Source organism: Meriones unguiculatus, chromosome 4, assembly GCF_030254825.1.
Source record: "Meriones unguiculatus strain TT.TT164.6M chromosome 4, Bangor_MerUng_6.1, whole genome shotgun sequence".
Classification (NCBI taxonomy): domain Eukaryota; kingdom Metazoa; phylum Chordata; class Mammalia; order Rodentia; family Muridae; genus Meriones; species Meriones unguiculatus.
Window position 1 is genome coordinate 121333258 of NC_083352.1, and position 18775 is coordinate 121352032.

The 18775-nt window shown below is 45.4% G+C and overlaps 1 protein-coding gene across 1 annotated transcript in view; it reads right to left on the reverse strand.

Annotated features, from left to right (window-relative positions):
• Nucleotides 1-18775, reverse strand: part of Ctnnbl1 (catenin beta like 1) — a 155535-nt gene that overhangs the window by 68947 nt on the left and 67813 nt on the right. Inside the window, exons 6-10 of the mRNA XM_060382923.1 lie at nucleotides 16724-16817; nucleotides 13951-14042; nucleotides 5748-5820; nucleotides 5463-5521; nucleotides 3954-4102 (exon numbers count right to left, since the gene is read on the reverse strand). Coding sequence (XP_060238906.1) covers nucleotides 3954-4102; nucleotides 5463-5521; nucleotides 5748-5820; nucleotides 13951-14042; nucleotides 16724-16817 — 467 coding nt within the window. The remainder of the gene's footprint in view (nucleotides 1-3953; nucleotides 4103-5462; nucleotides 5522-5747; nucleotides 5821-13950; nucleotides 14043-16723; nucleotides 16818-18775) is intronic.

An 18775-nucleotide genomic window follows, 5' to 3' on the forward strand; every position in this document is an offset into this window, starting at 1 on the left:
TCCTATAGGATAGGATGGGACGGCTGCCTGCTGCTTCTATCACAGCATGAGGCTCACTCTCCAATATGACAACAATCTTTTCTTTTCCAAGATGTCTTCATTTGTTCCTTGGCAGTGAGAGAAGCGCAAAACACACAAAAATAGCATCCCCCCTCCCATTGATTCTGTCAAGTACTTGAAATCCAGACAGCACAGGAATGAGGAAAAGTCACCTGACCACTCAACTGGTCCCTGGGTGGTAGGCAGGGAGGAAGAAGACAAAAGCCTGAGAGGTGAACACAGGGTGATGGAGTGTCCAGTCCTGGAAACGTTTGCTGAAGGCTGCCTTGAACCTGAAGCAGAAAGGAGGCAGGAGAAGCCACCCAAACCACAACCCAGGAGGGCTCAGGAGGATGAAGGAAGACAGCTGAGAGTTTAGAGCCTGAAAGGGACAAAGCTAGAGCATGGAACCCGTGCTGGCTTTAGGCACACGGGCAGGGCCTGAGCTGCTTTGCATCTAGGTCTTCCTGAATGTGAGCATCAACATCACAAACACCCTCCAGGCCATTCTGTGCTCTTCATCTTCTGAAAAGGTGGCTGGGAAAACCAGGACTAAACACCCCAGGTAAGAGGCTGAGTACTCATGGTCTTTAAGTAAGTCTCTCCCCTCCCTGTGGCCTGTCTATAAGATGTGCTAGACATCCGGCATCAATGGTTCTAAAACCGAGCATCCTCAGGTTTTCTGGCTCATGAAAGAAAATGGATTGAAAGGCAATGATATCCCTACTGTTGTATACAAGATTGGATCCTTGTTCTCAGAAGCTCGAAATCCAACCTGGGAGTGGTGGTGAACACCTTTAATCCCAGAACTTGGGAGGCAGATATCTGTGAATTTCATACTCACCAGGGCTACACAGTCTCCATCATCACCATCATCACCATCATCAACAACAACAACAAACAAAAAAGTTTATAGTCAAGTTGGAGATTCCAACATACATGTTGCCATCTACCATCGGGCAGTATGCCTAACGTAGCAAACAAAGGTCTCCAAATCCAGAATTTAAGAGGGTAGAGGACCAGGTTGGGAGAAGTGACGTGGGCAGAAGGCTGAATCATGAAGTTCATAACATCAAGAGTGTCACCAGCGAAAATGATAAAATGTTACAGGAGCTAAAACAGTCTGGGTTAGGGCAGAAAACTGTGTGTATATGTATGAGCATGTGCGCCTATTTGTATGTATGAATAACTACCTTGCTGGTGGTCCTTGCTTATCTGTAACCAAAAACCTTTCTAGGTATATGTGAAAACTGTTCTTCTTAATAGTCACCAACTAGGTTATATTTATCACTCAGCGTCTGCCTTTTTCAGTGGCTTCTAACTCTCTTATAGGCGGGAATTGTTTGTCTTGTTTGCCATACAGGCCTAGAACTTAACAGACAGTTAGTAGAGTGGTCTATCATAACACAGTACCTTATCAATGTCTTAGTAGCTGTAGAATGACCCAACTTTATAAAAACTGGGAATTGGGTTCCTCAAAATCCTTGAAAATTCAGCACTATTTCTTTTATTTTTTTCATAAAAACGAATAAATCAGAGGCGTAAATGTAAAGTAAGTCAACAAGTACCCACAGCCTGTAGACGGGAGCCAGTGTTCCGCGTCCACAACGCCTCAACTCAGAAGCCCATCCTCCCAATCGCCGGCCTGCCCAGCTGCTCCCACAGGCTGATTTCTGCACAAGCAAGAAAAGTCCAGGAGTCCAGAGAGATGAAATCGAGTGAAAGTTCATACTTAGGGGCAAAAAACCACAGCAAAGTTTCCTGGCCTTCTACTGTTCTCGCATCCTAGTTTTGAATAGGCTTTCTCTACTAGACAGAAAACTCAAAAATAATGGGAAAAGAAATTCCTTCCCAATCAAACTTCCCATTTGGGAGTCTGAAGGAGAAAAACAGTGAGAAACAAAGAGCATGGAAAAGAGACAAAAGGAAATGCTGAGTCTGTGAATGCTGCTAATTAACCCAAGAGATGGAATCACGGCACCTCGGCTCAGAAAACGGAGGTGGCTCTGAGAGGTGCAGGCTCTGGCTCCCAAGTCCTTTGGAGCTCTTTAATTAGCCTCCTAGAACCTCAGCATTCCTATTTGAATAATCCATATTTCTGGTTATTTATTCAGTTCCCCACTGCTACACATTATGGAGCCATATGCTGTAGGAATTCATCACTTCGTGTCTGCACTCAGCCATCCAGAGACTGGCAGTTCAGGCCTGTACGAAGCTTGGGGAAAGTCCCTAGAGAGTGCAGCCTTAAAGGTTAGAACACCCAAATGCCGAATGCTTTGCACACTTGTTTGCAAACAGCTTGGGAGACGGTGGTCCTTTCAATAAAGGACAGGCAATTAGAAAGGTAAGAGATGGACACTCTCAAGAAAGGAAAGCCAGAGTCACCTCAACTGTAAAGACCTCTGAGCAATTTCCCATAACTCTCTCAGCACTTTAAAAAACAATTTGCTTTTAAAAGCAATTTCTAAAAGGAAGGTTTTCAGTCAATCCAAGGTCTAAGATACACAAGATGACACACCTCAGCCTCGCACAAACCTTTTATAGGAAAGGAATTTTAGAGATACATACACTGATAATCCTCAAATCACTTAAAACACAAACCTGGTCATAGTGGAGTCTATCACAACAGTGAAACATTGGAAACGGCCTGTGTCAACAACAGAAGAGTGCTATGTATGTCTCCTGTGTCCCTCAAGTAGTTACTGCACTCTCGTGGAGATTATGTCACAGAATGCCAAATATTATGTTAAGTTAAAAAAACAATGTGAAACAGATTGTGGCAGGATTAAATGTTAAAATCAAACAAACCAAAAACACCCACCAAAATAATAATAATAACAACAATAACAAAAACAAGACGACAATAGCCACCCAAAGACAGGCTATGCTTTGGTGCAAAAGCTCGGCATTTTAGCTTCTGGAAAGAGTCTTGCCTTGGTTATTTATTTGTCAGCCTGACACTTAACGAAAGCAGAACTTAATGACATTCTAATAGAAAAAAGACTGAATGTCTATGGTCTAAATTACACTTAATAGATATATGCCAAATTTGTACGAAATTATCTGCTCGGAGTGTTAACTGGATGTGACTAGAGGTTACAAGATGGCCAACCGTGAAGTCTTGACTGGTTAGAAAATGCCAAATGTGGTTGGCAAGCCCCACCTAGCACCTTTCAATTTCAAAAAGCTATCCCTTAGTGGTACTTACTCTGGTCACCTCCTCAGCAACTCTATTTTCCTTCCCAGCCACATTTCTCAATAAGAGTTATCAAAACAAGCCACTTCCCCCTTTTGTTTCCAACATTAAGATTTTAGGAATAATTGAGAAGTGAAGGCAGCGTTGTCTTTAAAGAATAAAGCAAAATTTTTATTAGCTACATTAAAGGAGGTACAGAACCCCAAATTCTAGAACCATTCTTCACATTTTCATACTCCTTGTATTTAGACACACAGCACATACAGAATTCATTACTGAATGAATAAATATAAGTATTTGCTGTCAATGGCAGAAATATAGAGAGGTCTATGGAGGACATAGAGAAAACTGAGCTAAGTTTAGAGACAAAAAAACAAAAAACAAAAAACAAACCTACGCTTAGAAAGTAATACTTACCCTTCCCCAAAACCAACACAATAAAAGAAGGAACAAAAGCCCGGCCCTCAAGGCAGAGGCTACATTACCAACTGACACCCAGCATACAAAGAATACACACCTTTATTCACCAACGCTCGTTTCAGAAAAGATCTGACACATTTGGAACACATCCCCAAATTAACATTGTTCTGAATGAAAGGGAAACACGGGCGGCTAAGGGACCGGAGCCACACATCCTAAATCCAGGCTAGCAGTGAGGGACAGACAGACAGGCACCAGTGAGGACTGGAACAAACCGACAGGCAGGCCCAGAACATACCTGAGCATGAGGTTCATCAGCTGAAGGCCCTCGCCCTTCAGGAAGCGTTCTCGATTGGAGCTGAGCATCAGGCAGGAGCAGAGTGCATCAAACAGGTTCTCCATCATCTCCTGCTCCTCCGCTGTGCTGGGATTGTGCCTTTTAAAGACCTGCCAAGTAAGGAGAATAGAAAGGAACCATCAAAAAATGCTGTTCCACTAGCCACCATCCTACAGTTTCCAAAGCCTGCATCTTATTAAAACCCCACCAAAGAAATGGAACTCTACAAATGAAGCTCTTGCCAGTTTCCAGTTTAGAGACACTGAGTTTTCTGACCTGTGGGCACTAAATAAATATATAACAGTTTACATAAAAACACTAGGCACTTAGCCAAGCACTGGGTCCTAAGTGACTGACAGATTCAAGGAGGTAGATCAACAAAACAAAATAGCACCCCTCAATCCTCTTCTACTGTACAATGACAGAAATAGACAAGCCTATGACAGACGCACAAAGTGAAATACAGAAAACTGAAACTACAGTTCTGGTCCAAAAACCACTCTGGCAGAGAACCATGCATCCTTGCTCCTGTACAGTCCAACCCCACCAGCTTTCCTCCGCTTCTAAAGTACCCATAGACCAGAAGAGCCACTCCCATCTCAAGGTGCTTCTTCACAACAGGGCTACTGAACCTCCCCGTTCAGTAGCAGGGGCTCAAAGTCCCAGCAAGGGATCTAGGCAGTTCTGCATGCTAGAGCTGAGCAAGGGTTGGGAGAGCCTCTGTGCTGGGCAGGTTGCCCCATACACTCTGCAGTTGGTGACTGCACAGGATAAGGCCTGCGCACCTCCTGGGTACTGCAAACAGCTTCCCACCATAAAGCTCTATTTTTAGGGTGGAGGCCAAGTCACTTGGTGGCTGGCACCACAGGGAAGCAGTATGCAAACTGCCATCTCAGACACTCAACACTCTTCTGCCTGTATCCAAGTGATCTATTTTCAGTGCTGTTTTGGAATATCATAGATGGGCTTGCTAGGAGAAATCTTGACGACATTTCCAGAATGTCAGCAGGATAACATTTCAACTGCATTTACATTTCTTTCATAGAGCAAATGGCAGTTTCCAATTTCTCACTTCTTGCCTGCAGTGCCACAACCTACTGTCCCCATGACCACAAGCCCACTGTGTCCTGTGTTGGAAATGTCTTTCCTTGAGTGTAGCTGGAGCCTAAATGAACAAACTTCTCTAAGGATTAAACCAAAAGGGAAGGGACTGAATAATGTTGGGAGCAAGGCAAATGAACACAACTGGCTCTTCCTGGCCTAAGGCCAAAGAGGGAAGCTCACTGCTTTTGGGTTAGCAGTGGGGAAAGGCCACACAATGACACTTGATCAGAAAGAGCCAGTGACTACGAACAGGAGGCAAACATTGTATAGCATGTGGCTGCTCCTTCCCACTTTGTCCACCTCCACCTCCCACTTAAAGCAGGCCATGGACCTTCATGGCACAAAGGAAGCAGAAGGATTACTCACGGATAACTGCTGAAGAAGCACATCGATTCCATCCAGCTCCCCCAGCAATTCCCTGTTTTCTAAAAGAAGGAAAACAGAGGAAGAAAAAGAAATGAAGCCAACTGTCAGATTTTACAGCCGTCTACCACTGATCCATCAGCAAACAAAATCAATACCGCTTGACAGAGTACAAAAGCTGCACAGAGAGCAAGCGGAGGAGCTGGGTGATGCCAAAGGCAAGTCCATCGGCTATGAGGATCTGAGTGTGGCTCCCAGCCCAGCCCTGGCTCTAGGGTGGGGGCTCACCATCATTGTCCTGAAGCAGGATGGCCAGCACTTCGCTGCAGTATAGCTTGTTGGCATCGAAGGGCATCTTGGCCTGTGGGAAACGAAAATGAGAAAGCCATTGAGGCACCTGGCTCCCTTTCCAGGGCACACTGTTTGCCTACTAGAGACAAGGAGGGTAGAGGAAAGGCAGGGGACATCAGCCTTCTGTGGTCAGGGAGCAGACACAGGTGTTTCAGAGTAAATGGCATGAATGTACTCTCCTCCACAGGCTGACCTTGAGCCCATATTTTAAGTCCAGAGGCTTCGGTGACCAAGGCAAATAAGAGAAGATTTGAACTTATATGATTAAAACATATGAAACTCCAATTTACAAGTTACAACCAGAAAAAAGGCTGGAAATTAGCTGATACATGATCAGAGAAGTTGAAAAGAAAGCAAGCTCTTGTTCAGATTAGCTAAAAATATTTATAATGAAGTAGCTCCTTTTGGAATTTTTTTTAATGTTTAAAATTTAATTTGAAACCATAAACCTATCTGCTTGTAGGCCATAATCTGCCTACTATTTAAAAAGGAAACCACATTAAATATGCAAAAATGTGTTAATATTTTAATACCTACATTACTACCCACAATTCTTCCCCTGCTGTGTTCTCTGCAGCTTGAAAACTCAGAGGGGACATGTCCACTGCAGATCCCATCTTTCATGGCTACCCAGTTGCTTCAGCTGTAAGCTTCCAGCAGTTGCGCCCTTGGATAAGGATGCCAGCCTCGCTGATGCTCTTATTCATGGGAGCCCGTTCCTTGAGACGCAGGCACACAGACAACAACCCTAATCAGCACATCTCCTGCTTCGCATCCAGGTTTTTGAAATGACAAATAATTTCTGTAGCTGCAGAGGACGTGGCAAGTGTTCGTGCTGAAGCTAGCACTTCCATCACCTCTCGCCATTCACAGATCTGTTTGGACATTGATTTTGTACTTAAGGAGGAAGAGCGGTGGCGGCTAATCAAGCAACGGCCAGCGCCAGTTCCGTTTTCTGTGCATGTCTTCCTCATCAAGTCAAAGTGTACCCCACAGGGTTCTAGGAGGGTGGCCGCGTCTGACCCATCTCAGGTTAAAGGATCCATAAGTGCAAGGTTGTGCACATGCTGTCTACCGGGCATGCTGGAGGCCTTATTTCAAGAAATCTGTGTAACAGCCAGAGTTTAAGTACAGCCTATAGTATAGTTCACCTGAAGAAAGATGGTTTTATGAGCTCAAGACAGGGGTGGAAAGCCAAGCAGTGGGCACGTTCAGAATCAAGGCTTCTTCAAAAACATTGTCACTTACTCATGTTATTTAAGCCCCCAGTGTTGGATTAAATTCTAAATGATTTTAGCCATAGCAGCTTACATGCAGATTTTCAAAGGCCAGGATATTTTGAAACAGAGAGACCCTTAAATGGAGGAAAGCCAATGACACTAAGCCACCACATCAATGGTCTTTCTGAACTTAAGGAAAGCCAATGACATAGGCTACCATGACAATGGCCTTTCTGGGCTTCCACGTCTCTTGATGTTTACTGAATTTCATGTGTAAGATAGAGAATTAAGCAGCACAATAAAGAGAGGTAAATTAAAGCTGAACCCTGTTGACCATTATGGAACTTGCTACACTAACTATGTACCACAAAGTCTGGTGTTTCCAAATTGAGCTGAGAGAAATGGGTTGGTGCAGAATTCACCACAGGCTATGTTGAGATTTTCAGGGAAAGCTGGTGATGCTTGACAGCTGTAGAGTACTGCACACACTGCTCAAGGTCCCTTTCTTCTAATGGCATCATACCTTTGTGGAGCTAGGTGTGCTAGTCACTATATGAAAATCAGTGGGGATTAGATGAGGAGGAACATTCCATTAGCAGTGACTGGAGCATTTAAGGTGAAATCAATGATGCTTTCTTCTAATTTATGTTTGTTTTCCCTTCAAATAGCTACTGAATTGCTAGATACACATATATACTAAAGCCCTTCCTGGTATCTAACTACCTAATAAACCATCAGGGTAAAAACAAAATTACTGAGACAATAAGAACACCTAGAACCAGCGACATGATCTATGACCCAAGAAAAGCTTCTGTTTCTCCACTATGAAGTGGAAACTGAAACACAACACTTCCGAGCAGCAGTTCGAGGCACTCCCCATGACATCCGACAAGCCAGTTTTGATCCCAGATTTAGAGAAAGGCTCCAGTAAGTTGACCTCTGACCTCTACATGCAGATGGTGATGTGTGTATGCACACGCTATATAAACACACATCTGAAATACAGCCTTTTTATAATTAGCTCTTCTTTGGAGTTACTGTGAGAATCATGAGAAAGCATCTACGGCACCGTGTGGACTGAGGCTTCCGGACTGGAGTCAGAGTGTGTGAGTTCCGGTCTCAGCTCTGACCACTCAAGTGTGACGGCCTCTCAGTCAAATGGCTGTGCTCTCTACCTCAAGGTCTCCCATGTGGCCATGCCTTCCTTCTTTCTGAGGTGGCTGCATTAGATGAACTGTCCTGAAGGAGAGCTCCTAAGAGGCTCCCCACACCCAAGTCCTCTCTACTGAGGACTAACAATCTCCAGCTCCTGCTCTGACACTAGAAGGAATCCCCAGTTTATACAAAGTGAAAACTAAAAACAGCCAAACCAGAATTATATCACCCTTTTCTTAAGACAGAAGCTCTCTTCTGTCTTAAGAAAAAAAAAAAAAAAATTGGCACAAGAGAGCACTCTAATCAGGAAAGCAAAATGTTCAGACATGACAGCTCCTAGCCCTGAGCTGTGCAATGTGGAACCAGTCTGAGGTAGCTTAGCAAGATGAGGCTGCGTTGGAGACCAGGTCTAGCTTCCTAGCCCTCCTGCCCACTTTCATGGGGCTCTCTCCTCATCGGAAAACTGGGGACAGCTACATGCTTTGGGCAGAGCTCTTCATGAGGATTAGAAACACATGAGCAAGGATCTAGGCGGGCATCTCACATGTGATGGATAGTTAATACATAAAAGTCTGTGTCAGCCGGTGGAAATACAGAGATGATGGTGGTGATGACACTTGGAGCTGGGCAGGTGGAAGGAAGAGGACCAACTCTTCACGTCTAGTCAAAGATGAAATGTACCAAGGAAACTCAACTCCTGTTTGAATCTCAGTCAGAGATTCCATAATACAAACTGCCAAATAGCAAAGACATTTAATCAAATGAGGAAGGAGAATTCACTGGGCAGGTACTGTCTCTTGGATGTTACAATGTAAACCTGGGGGATTTGCAGCTTGCACGGTTCTTCCATCCAGGAACCTGGTGATCCTAAATCTTTCAGCTGTCTGAGTAATTGCAGAGTCAAGCACAGGTTTGTACTCAGCATGGACTAGCCTTGAATAAAATTAAACTTCACCTTCTTGGGAGCTGCTGCTTTTTTAGAAAGTAGAAAACAATTATGCTATCACCTGCAGCCAGGGACTGGAGGTTATGTCTGCAGCTAACCTGAACACGGGTGGGGGTGGGGTGCAGACACACTGCCAGCCCCTTACAACTGTCAAAGCAACCTTGGTCGTCACCTGGGGCCAGAGATCTTGCATCAACAGCCATACTAGTTGTTAACTTGACTGGTTGTGAATTGATTAGCTCACACTGACTGTAGCAATGGTTCCTGGAATGTTGATTTAACTGGAAACTCAATGGGAATCCTAATTTTGTTTCTTTAGAAAATGCCTGGCTTTGATGTTATTTTCAATAGTACATACAGCACCCTAACATTTGTAAGCACTGTGTGAAAAAACTGGTGTATGATGCAGTTATCTCTCCTGCTAAGAGAAACTTGCCTGTTACTTGCTAATCCGTCTAATACCATTCTCTGCAATGGGTCTTCTTGGACAAATTAGTGAGGTTTCATTTGGTGGATGAAAGAAGGCCCCATTACTATGGCTACATGCTGCTAGGCTACCAGCATGAAGCCATGTGATCTGCAGCTAACGTGCCTGCCACCCATCGGCCCCCCCACTGAGAGTTACTTAAGGATTCCTAAATAAGTATGGATCATCAGTCAAAATGAAGGATTTAATCCGGCAACCCAGACACATAAGGATTCTAGAATTTCAGCTCTGAGACTTCCCCTTCCATCACTCACCATGAGGGCTGCTAAAACGTGAGGCTCAGCCCAAGCTTGGACGATTTAGTACACCTGGGGGAATCTAAGAATTTCCAAGGAACCACAAAAGAAAGACTGGGGGAAAGAGCCAGGCCTGGGTCTTCCATTCAGGATTTCTGGGGTATGGTTAAGTCAGCTGGGTGATGAGATCACCAGTACTTTCCAGATGAAGAAGAAAAGGTGCCCCACCGGTGTGTGGTACCATTGTGGGTGAGTGCTGAAATTCAGACTGGCTAATTCCCAGGAGAAATCCTTTAGGAAAAATCTGAAGGGGCTGGTTTGCAGCAACCAAAATGTCAGATGGATCGGAGGCAGAGCAGCATCATGGGAAGGTCCACGAGAACACTTCTGGGGTGTAGGTTAAATCCCAGCTCCAGCTCTACCCGTATAGGCTTAGGGCAAGACACTTAGCGTCTGTAGGCCTTGATTTGTAGTTATTTATCCACAATAGGACTTGCACATCTCCTTTCACTTCTAAGAATGATGCGGGCTGTCTCACAGTGCTGTGTATATTTTAAAACACAGGAGGAAGAAAAAGCATTGTGCCTGGTAGAGACAGGGACATAAGCAAAGCAAAGGTCTGACATTTTGCTTTTTGTGGTGTAGAACACAAGCAGAGGAGCAAGGCAACAGGTAATAAGGCTAGCGTTTCAGAACTGAGAAATGAAAAGGCCAGGCTGAGCTGGGGCAGTGGCCCTAATGAAGGCAGGGAGGTGGGCACTGAAAATGAAGGGGCTACCCCACTGTATCAGGCTGCAGGAGAAGAGAGAAAAAGAGCCAGTGGATCTCAGTGAGAGACACACACTGACCCACATGAAGACCGCCTTTGGGATACACTAACAGTAGAGTAGAACTCACAGGGTAGATGAGCTGGTTGGTTTTGTGTCAAGTTGACACAAGGTAGAGTCATTGGAGAGGAGCCTCAGTTGAGAAAAAGCCTACATAAGATCAGGCTGTAGGCAAGCCTGCAGGAAATTTTCTTCATTAGTGCTTGATAGGGGAGGACTCGGCCCATTGTGGGCAGTGCTACCCCGAAGCTGATGGTCCTGGGTTCTGTAAGAAAACAGGCTTAAAAGGCTGTGAGGCGCAAGCCAGTAAGCAGCACCCCTCCATGGCTTCTGCATCAGCTCCTGCCTCCAGGTTTCCGCTCTGAGCTCCTATCCTGACTCATGATGGACTCCGATGTGGAAGTATAATCCACACAAATCCTTTCCTTCCCAATTTATTTTTGGTCATGGTGCTTCATCATAGCAACAGTAACCTAAACAAGACAGTCGGGTTGGGCTGTGCCCAGGGAACCTGGTTTTTAAAGTTGCACTAGTGATCTCTCAACGCAACCCTGCTGTGTCGATGGTCACAACTTAAATGCACTCTTACATGGGTCTTCAGTCACCTCATGGGACTCAGTGGTCCCCGGAAAAAGAATTACATTTTCCAAAGAAAGCAGGCCAGACAAGGGAAGGAACAGTGGCTGCAGCCACACAGCCCCCAAGGGAGGGCAGGCCAGAGTCCAGCCCACCCAGCACTGTTTCCAAGGCTGCTCGTGGTGAAGAATACAACACGCACTTTTCCGGGGGGGTGAGAGGGGGACTGGGAAACCAGAACAAAGCACCTCCAAAAGTCACGGATTCTTGCTGGCCTCACTCTCTAGCTTGCCTTGCTTTTGTGAATGTTCCATGCAGCACAGGGTTTTTCTAAGGGAACTTGCTTCCCAGTAAACAGCAATTTAATGTTTAAATACTGGAAACCTTGAAAATGGTTTTAGATAGCAACAAGGCTATTCCTGTCCTGAGGATTATACAAATTTCTGTGCCCTACAGCAAAACTCAATAATAGCTTACTAAAGTAGCAAATGGAATCCAGAATAAATACCCAAAGGTCTCAATTTCTCTTCCTATATAACCAATTCCACAAAAGAAAGAATGAGCAAGAGAGAGAAAGACATGTATACAGACACAGAGAGAGACAGAACAACAGAGAGAGTGAGAGAATGTTATTATGGCAAGTTGTCCCCTTCAAAGGATAGAAGAGTTTTAAAGAATGATATTCAAATTTATTAGTAAGTCCCAAGGAACTGAAAGGAAAAAAAAAATTGTCCTGACTTCACAGAGACAAAAACTACTAGATTAGACAAAAAAAAAAAAGATTATTTTGTTTATTTTAAGGTTGGGCCACAAATTCCACCAGCAACTCCGGTTCCCATTATCCATCCCATCCCTTTGGTTTTGACTCTCCTCTCCTCCACCCCTCAGCCCCAAAGTGTTTCAAACACTTAGAGGATAGAATACATTCTGAGTGCTGAGGAAGTAGGTCGGAAAGGAAAACTACATAGAACAAGTGCAGCATAAAGCCAAACTATATCCGGGCTCAGAAGTCCAAAGGAAGGTACAGCATGTGAACTAGCTACCTGCTGGATAAAGGCCTGAGGGGAAGGAGGTAAGGGCTTGCAGGGGCTCAGTGCACTGGGCTCTGCCTGGCAAGACTGGGCTCTGCCCAGCAAATGCACCCATCTCCACCAATAACACCACTGGGCTTAGTATCCTCTGATGGCTATGTGTGTGTCTATATTATGGGGTTATATGAACAGGGCTAGACTGTCAGGCAACCTTCCTCTCGGCCCTTCCAAGACAAGGAGGGTGAACCTGGGCTGACACACCCCAGACTTTCTGGATAAGCCATGACTACTTCAAGAATCACTCCTCCTTTAGAGGCAAACAAAGGGTTCCTTCTTACCTTGCCAGTTGAGGACCACCATAACAGCACATAAGCTACTGCCCCCTATGACACAGTTGGTCAAGCTAAGAGCTTTGCCCTCCTTTTTTTATTTACTCTATGGGATAGCACTAATTATTAAAAAATTATTAAAAAAGATGGTGATGCCATGCTAAGAAAGAGAATGAATTCAACAGAAATAAGGACAAAGGATACAAGAAGCTAAAAGAAATTAATATGACTAGTTATCATTTCTATACCAGGCTGGCTTGCAAAATGCTATGTAGTAGAGGATGACTTTGAACTTCTGATCCTTCAGCTTCTACCTCCCAGGACTGGGATTATAGATGGGTATAGGCATCCTACTCACTGAACAACTTCCCCAAGCCCATGAATGGCTATTAAGCAACCAGAAGTCAGTATACGCTCTATGGTTTTAAAATCTATATTAAGATACCATAGCATCAGTTTTCACATCTAAGTGTAAAAAAAAAAAAAAAAAAATCCCTAAGTTTGATAATGCCTGGTGTTGCCAGGGAGCAGCAAGAAACCTTCTCACTTCAGTTGGGCAAGCTTGACAGTGGACAATTTTGCAACACCTAACTCAAATGTTAATGCATATCCCCTTTGGCCTGCTCATTTCACTTCCAGAGATTTACCACACAGATGAGCTAAGTGTACCAGAATACTGTTGGGATGGGAGAATCACTGCAAACTGCTTACAACAGGAAAAACTTGGAAATGTAAGTATTTAAGTTAAACCTGAGAGCTCGGGAAGGGATGCAGGCCCTGGGTTAAGACCCCACCACTGCATACATTGGGCAGGACGGTGCACAACTGTAATCCCAGCACTTGGAAAGTACAGGCAAGAAGATCAGAAGTTCAAGGTCTTCTGAGTCGCAGGCCAGCTTGGGATGCATGAGTCTCTATCTCAAAAAAATAGCAATTTGTTAAGTCTGTCCAGTGGAACACTAGGCAATTATTAGTTCAGTCAAAAAAAAAAACCAATTTGCACAAGGAAACATTCTATAATTCTTTTTAGGTCACATACAACACTGTCACCTATATATTTGCAGAAAAATATATACAATATTTTTAACAATAAATGCTTTTTAAAAATGGAACTCAAATAAACAATTTAAGAATGAAAAATAAATAAATAAAGCTGGAACTAAAAAAGATCCCTTAAAAGAGGGTTGGAGAATAAAGCAACAAAATGACAAGAGGCACCAGAAACTTCCCAGACTAGACCATATGGCAGGGGCTGACAATGTCTGTCAACACCCTGGCACCAGCCACATCCAGAGCAGAGACAAGTGAGTGGCAGGGCCACTGGTCCCCTTACCTTCAGCCTCTTCAGCAGCCACTGCAAAAGCCCTTGCTGGGCAGCCTCTGTGCACATCTCCGGACGGAACTCGGCCATGTTTTCCACAATGGCTGAAAGAGACAGACACCAGTCACTGGGGAGGGCATCTCTGCTTCCAGCTGCATCAAGCTCGCTTCCCATGACAGGCACTTGATTCTCTGTCCCACTTCCCCATATTCCTCCCCAGCAGATGCTGTTGTCACTTTTAGATTAACTAGGGAGGTGCTATGTTGTTGTTTTTTTTTCTTCTTTACGTTATATTATAAGTAAAAGTCATAACTGAAAATGATGAAATTCACAGAAGGGATAAGGGATAGGTTTTTATGCTAATAGAGGCAAGTCCAGAGCAGAACACGAAGAAGGGAGAACTGCCTAGCAAGACCCACTTAGTCCCAGAGGTCTGCAGCTAGTCAGGGCCAGGGCAGAAACCCCGAGGGCAAGGCAGTTTCTGCCTTTTCCAACTTCCCCATTCGGTTTCTCTCTCTCCCCCGCCCCCCACCCCCATTCTAAATCATGTGGAAACGAGCACACTGCCACGGAGGCGAGCGTGATCTTCTTAATTGAACAAAATAATGTGTGCAGAGGGGAAAGGCCATGCCGCCAGCGGTAGCTGCCAGGTACCGGGAAGCAAATAATTGGTCCTGCTATCTCCTACAACAGTCAAAGTGTGACTTAATAGGAAAATTAAAAATTAGGAGGCAAGGGGAAAAAAGCTATTACATGATATGATATCAAGAAGAAGGGCATTAAAATATTACCACTGTCCTTACCACATCAAATTCTTTCCTTCCCTTCAGGGCCCCTTTGCTTCCTATCTTAGAATGGGTCACTCTCATGAGGCAGATAACTGTTCTGTGTTCCCTTAGCACAATGTCCAGAACAGGCTGGGCCTGAACTCTGAAGGCAAAAGGGCTAGAGAATCACTCATGACTCTTTCCCCTGAGTCAAGCTCATTACAGGCCAGTAAAAGAACGGTGGGTAGTCCTAGGGCAGGGGGCCCCATGCTGAGAGTGAGTAGCAGAGGGACCCAAGAGATGAGACAGCCTCAATCAACTCCTCCATTCTACCTTGATCTGCTTATACTTCACACGGCCTCCGGTTGCGCACAGGGTACAAAGCCACACTTGCTGGCTTATATGGTCTTCCAGACTCTGCATAGACTTACTCAGCTGGTCCCACTGCTCCAACCTCACCCCCGCTCTCACTGTCCCAAAGCACAGCCTCAACTTAGCAAAAGACAGCTCGACTCATGTCCCCCCCCAACCCCCCGGCAAAGGGCATCTGACTTCTTATTCAGCCCCAGTCAGCTTCCTTGCAACAATGTGAGGCCCTTGCCCCCAGCTCCCATGCTGCTTTTCACTGGCTCTAACGATAGCTTTTGTCACCAGCACTCTTTCCTCTCTGTTCTGAGCCTTTCCATCAGACCGCCCTTGCATTAGCCATGCCTAACTCACCCTGACCTGTCCTAGCTCCCAGTACCATGCCTGACAAACATGGGTACCTAGGGGTTGAGGCAGGAATGAATTTGAGTGAGGTAGGTGCCTAAGAAAAATCCATGTAGAGCTGCCAGGCCCATTACACCAGGGCCTTTTTATGAACAACCAGCTAGGACTTTTGATAAGCTTTCAAGTTGCAAAATCCAACATTAGGCTGACAGATGGCATGCCAAATTCTGCCTCTACATTAGAGCCAGCCCCCAACCACAGGCTGTTGTGTCCTCCTCTCTTACTCCCTGGGCACCTATCTTCCCTCTTCTTTACGATAATCCACACTGAAGGATCTAGAACTACAAGGGAAATCTGCAGTAAACACAAAGGAGCCGAGAGGGAAACTAATCTCATCCAAACTCCTGATTCTGCTAGGCCTCCTACACCTCTGGAGCTCTGCTTGCAAAGCTGCCACCGCTGGTTTAACTGTGGCGCCTCATGAGGAAGCAGCCTGCCCAAAGGCACAATTTTAAATAGGCCGCTGGCTTGGCAACTTGAGAAACTTAAGAGAGTTGAGTGAGAGAGAGGAAAAGGACTGTAGAGGAACCTGCTGAAATGAGCAGGACTCGGGGGCAGCCGACAGTCACAGTATTTCAACTCACTTAACAAAGCCACCTGTGCTGAGGACAAGGAAACGCTAGTGCTTTCCAGAGCAAATACCTTTCCTGTAATGTGCACAGTCGTGAAGATCCACTGAAGCAAGGGGGTAAGAGAAGCTAACACAAAACCACCAACAAATCTCAAACTTAGCTTCCTGGGGTAGGGGTGGGGCCCCGGCAGGGATTTCATCTGAACTTCTGGAGGCAAAGGCTTTGATGGAGAGATAGCTCAGTGGAAAAGAGCTCATTCTGCTCTCATAGAAGATCTGGGTTTGGTTTCCAGCACCCATATCAGGAGGCTCACAACCACTTGTAACTCCAGCATAGTAGATCCAACAGGGATCTTCTGGGCCCCACAAGGGTGTGCAAATACTCCCCAACATACATATACACATAATTAAAAACAGTACAATCTTTAACATAAAACTTAGGAGCCAGCATGTTTTCTCTTGGACGTTTACCTCTTTAGAGGATTCAGCTTTTACTTACTACCTATACACCACACTAAAGCCATAGCTATATGAAATGTACACCTGGGCCTTCATTTCTGAAAAGACAGTTCTGGAGCATTGGAGAAAACAAATAAAACAAACAAACAAACATTTGGTTGCTGACTGGCTTACAGGGAGGAGAAGCGAACAGCATGCCCCAGCTTGTGGCCCTCACCTAGGGTGTTGTGGACGCCATCAGCTTCCTCCCTCACGGACTCATCTAGGCGCTCCAGATTCTGCACCAACAGTGCTACCACCTGCCCGTCCACCTGCAGGAACAGAGAAGCAAAAGGAGAGACGGATCCATCACACACCGGTCCCCGAATGTTCCCATCCCCATAGTCACAGCTCTCCGCTTTGAATGAACAGACTCAGGGCAGAATCGGCAGCCTGTGGGGCTGTCTCGACCCTTCACCTCTTCAAAGCACCTCGAGGCAGGAAGGGGCAACTCAGTTGAAGGACACAAAGGAAAACTCAAGTTACAAAGCTGGTAAATGCAAGGTTCTCATGTTCATTCTTCCACCTTACCTCCCACAAGCTCTCTACCTCAGGGGGACCTACTCATGGGTATGAGGCGTTTGCAAACATGCTTTTAGAGCACTAGAGCTGTGGGGTAGGAAGTGTGCTATTTTCCTTCTGCTGTGCTCAGCTCTAGCTTTCTACCTTTACACGCTAAGCTTTTACCAAACCATTAATTCTGAAGAAGCCTAGTTCCCTCTTAAAAAGAAATAGTAACACGATCAAATGCCTTACATCTGGAATACATGTAATACATGAACTAAGTGTCTCTTACTTGATTTACACCTTTTGAGGTAGGTGGGAAACACAGCAGCTACATAATACAGCCAACAACACACAGCTGCCAAGGAGTGACAAGCAAAGTCAGGCTTCCTTCTAGAATCCTGAAAAGCCGTTCCTGCCTTATACTGCCATCTATACGACACTGGTTTTGGGGACTGCCTGTGGGTAACCCCAGGGCATGCAGGGAAGGAAGGAAGGAAGAAAGAAGGCCCTCATTTTCTCTCCTGGGGATGTGACTATTCAGCCAAGACAGCTGTAATCAGGCATCGAGAAAGACTCCCCTGCCAAGTGCCTTGCTTGCCTAATGTAGGAAATGAGGATAAAAAGGAATTCTATAGCAATTGCCAGGAAATGTGGGGCGCTACTTTTGGTTAAAGGAACAATGCAAAATGTCCAGGAGCAAGTTTGTATCTAGCTTTATATCCATTCCATGCATCTCTCCCCACTGGTGAAGAAAAAGTTAGATTCTTGATAGCAAGCCCCTTACCCCATGCATCCTGGCACACTTTAAGGTCCTGAACAACTCTGCACTTAGCAGATGCCTGAGCGGCCTTATCTCACCAAAATAAACATATGTGCCCTCTCTGTGTGCACCACACAGTGTGCTTACAGACAGTATCCCATTGACCCTGCCATAAGACTCACAACTCTCACAGAGCACACAACGAAGGCTCAGAGAGGCTAGGTAGCCTGGCCAGAGCCACAGAACTGGAAGCAGAAGTGACCAACTCTATTACTTTGGTGAGAATAGAAAGGCAGAGAGAAGGAAGGAGAAAGCAGTGAGCACATGTCACCAACACTCCCTAAGCTTTGTGCAGAAAGCTGACACTCCACAGACCTGGTTTGACAGGACCTAGGGGTGGCTGCAATGACAAGGACAGATACCAAATAAGGCCTGTCTGTCTCTTCTGGGTGGGACTCAGGGACAACATCTGAACATGGAGAGAGTCTGAACTTAGTGACCTGTCTGCACACCTGATCACTAGTGTGTGGCGCGCTGTCTAAGCTCTCCCCTGTGCCTTGGAGGAAAGAACAGGAGCTCACGGGGGAGGAGCCGGTGCCAGAACCAGGAGGGCAACAAACGCTTTCCCCCTTCCGCCGGAAGACACACCATCCTGCTCTCAAGTCTCAGAGCCAATAAGAACATTAAGGTGTTTCCCTTACTAAACTGAAAAATTTGTGCATGGGGAAACAAAACAGAGAACATCTGGGGATAAGTACAGACCGTGTCACAACTTATTTTTTCCTAAACCGCCCTGACTGGCATCTCTCCCCCAATCCTGAAGTGGCAAACACCACAGCCCTGCTGGGTGTCGCTCCTACAGCTTGCATCACTGGCTTCTGCTGCCCATGGCAGCGTTATCTGCATTATTTGTCTCTTTCCTGATTCTTAGTTATGCTTCCCATCTCTGCTGTCTGGAAACTG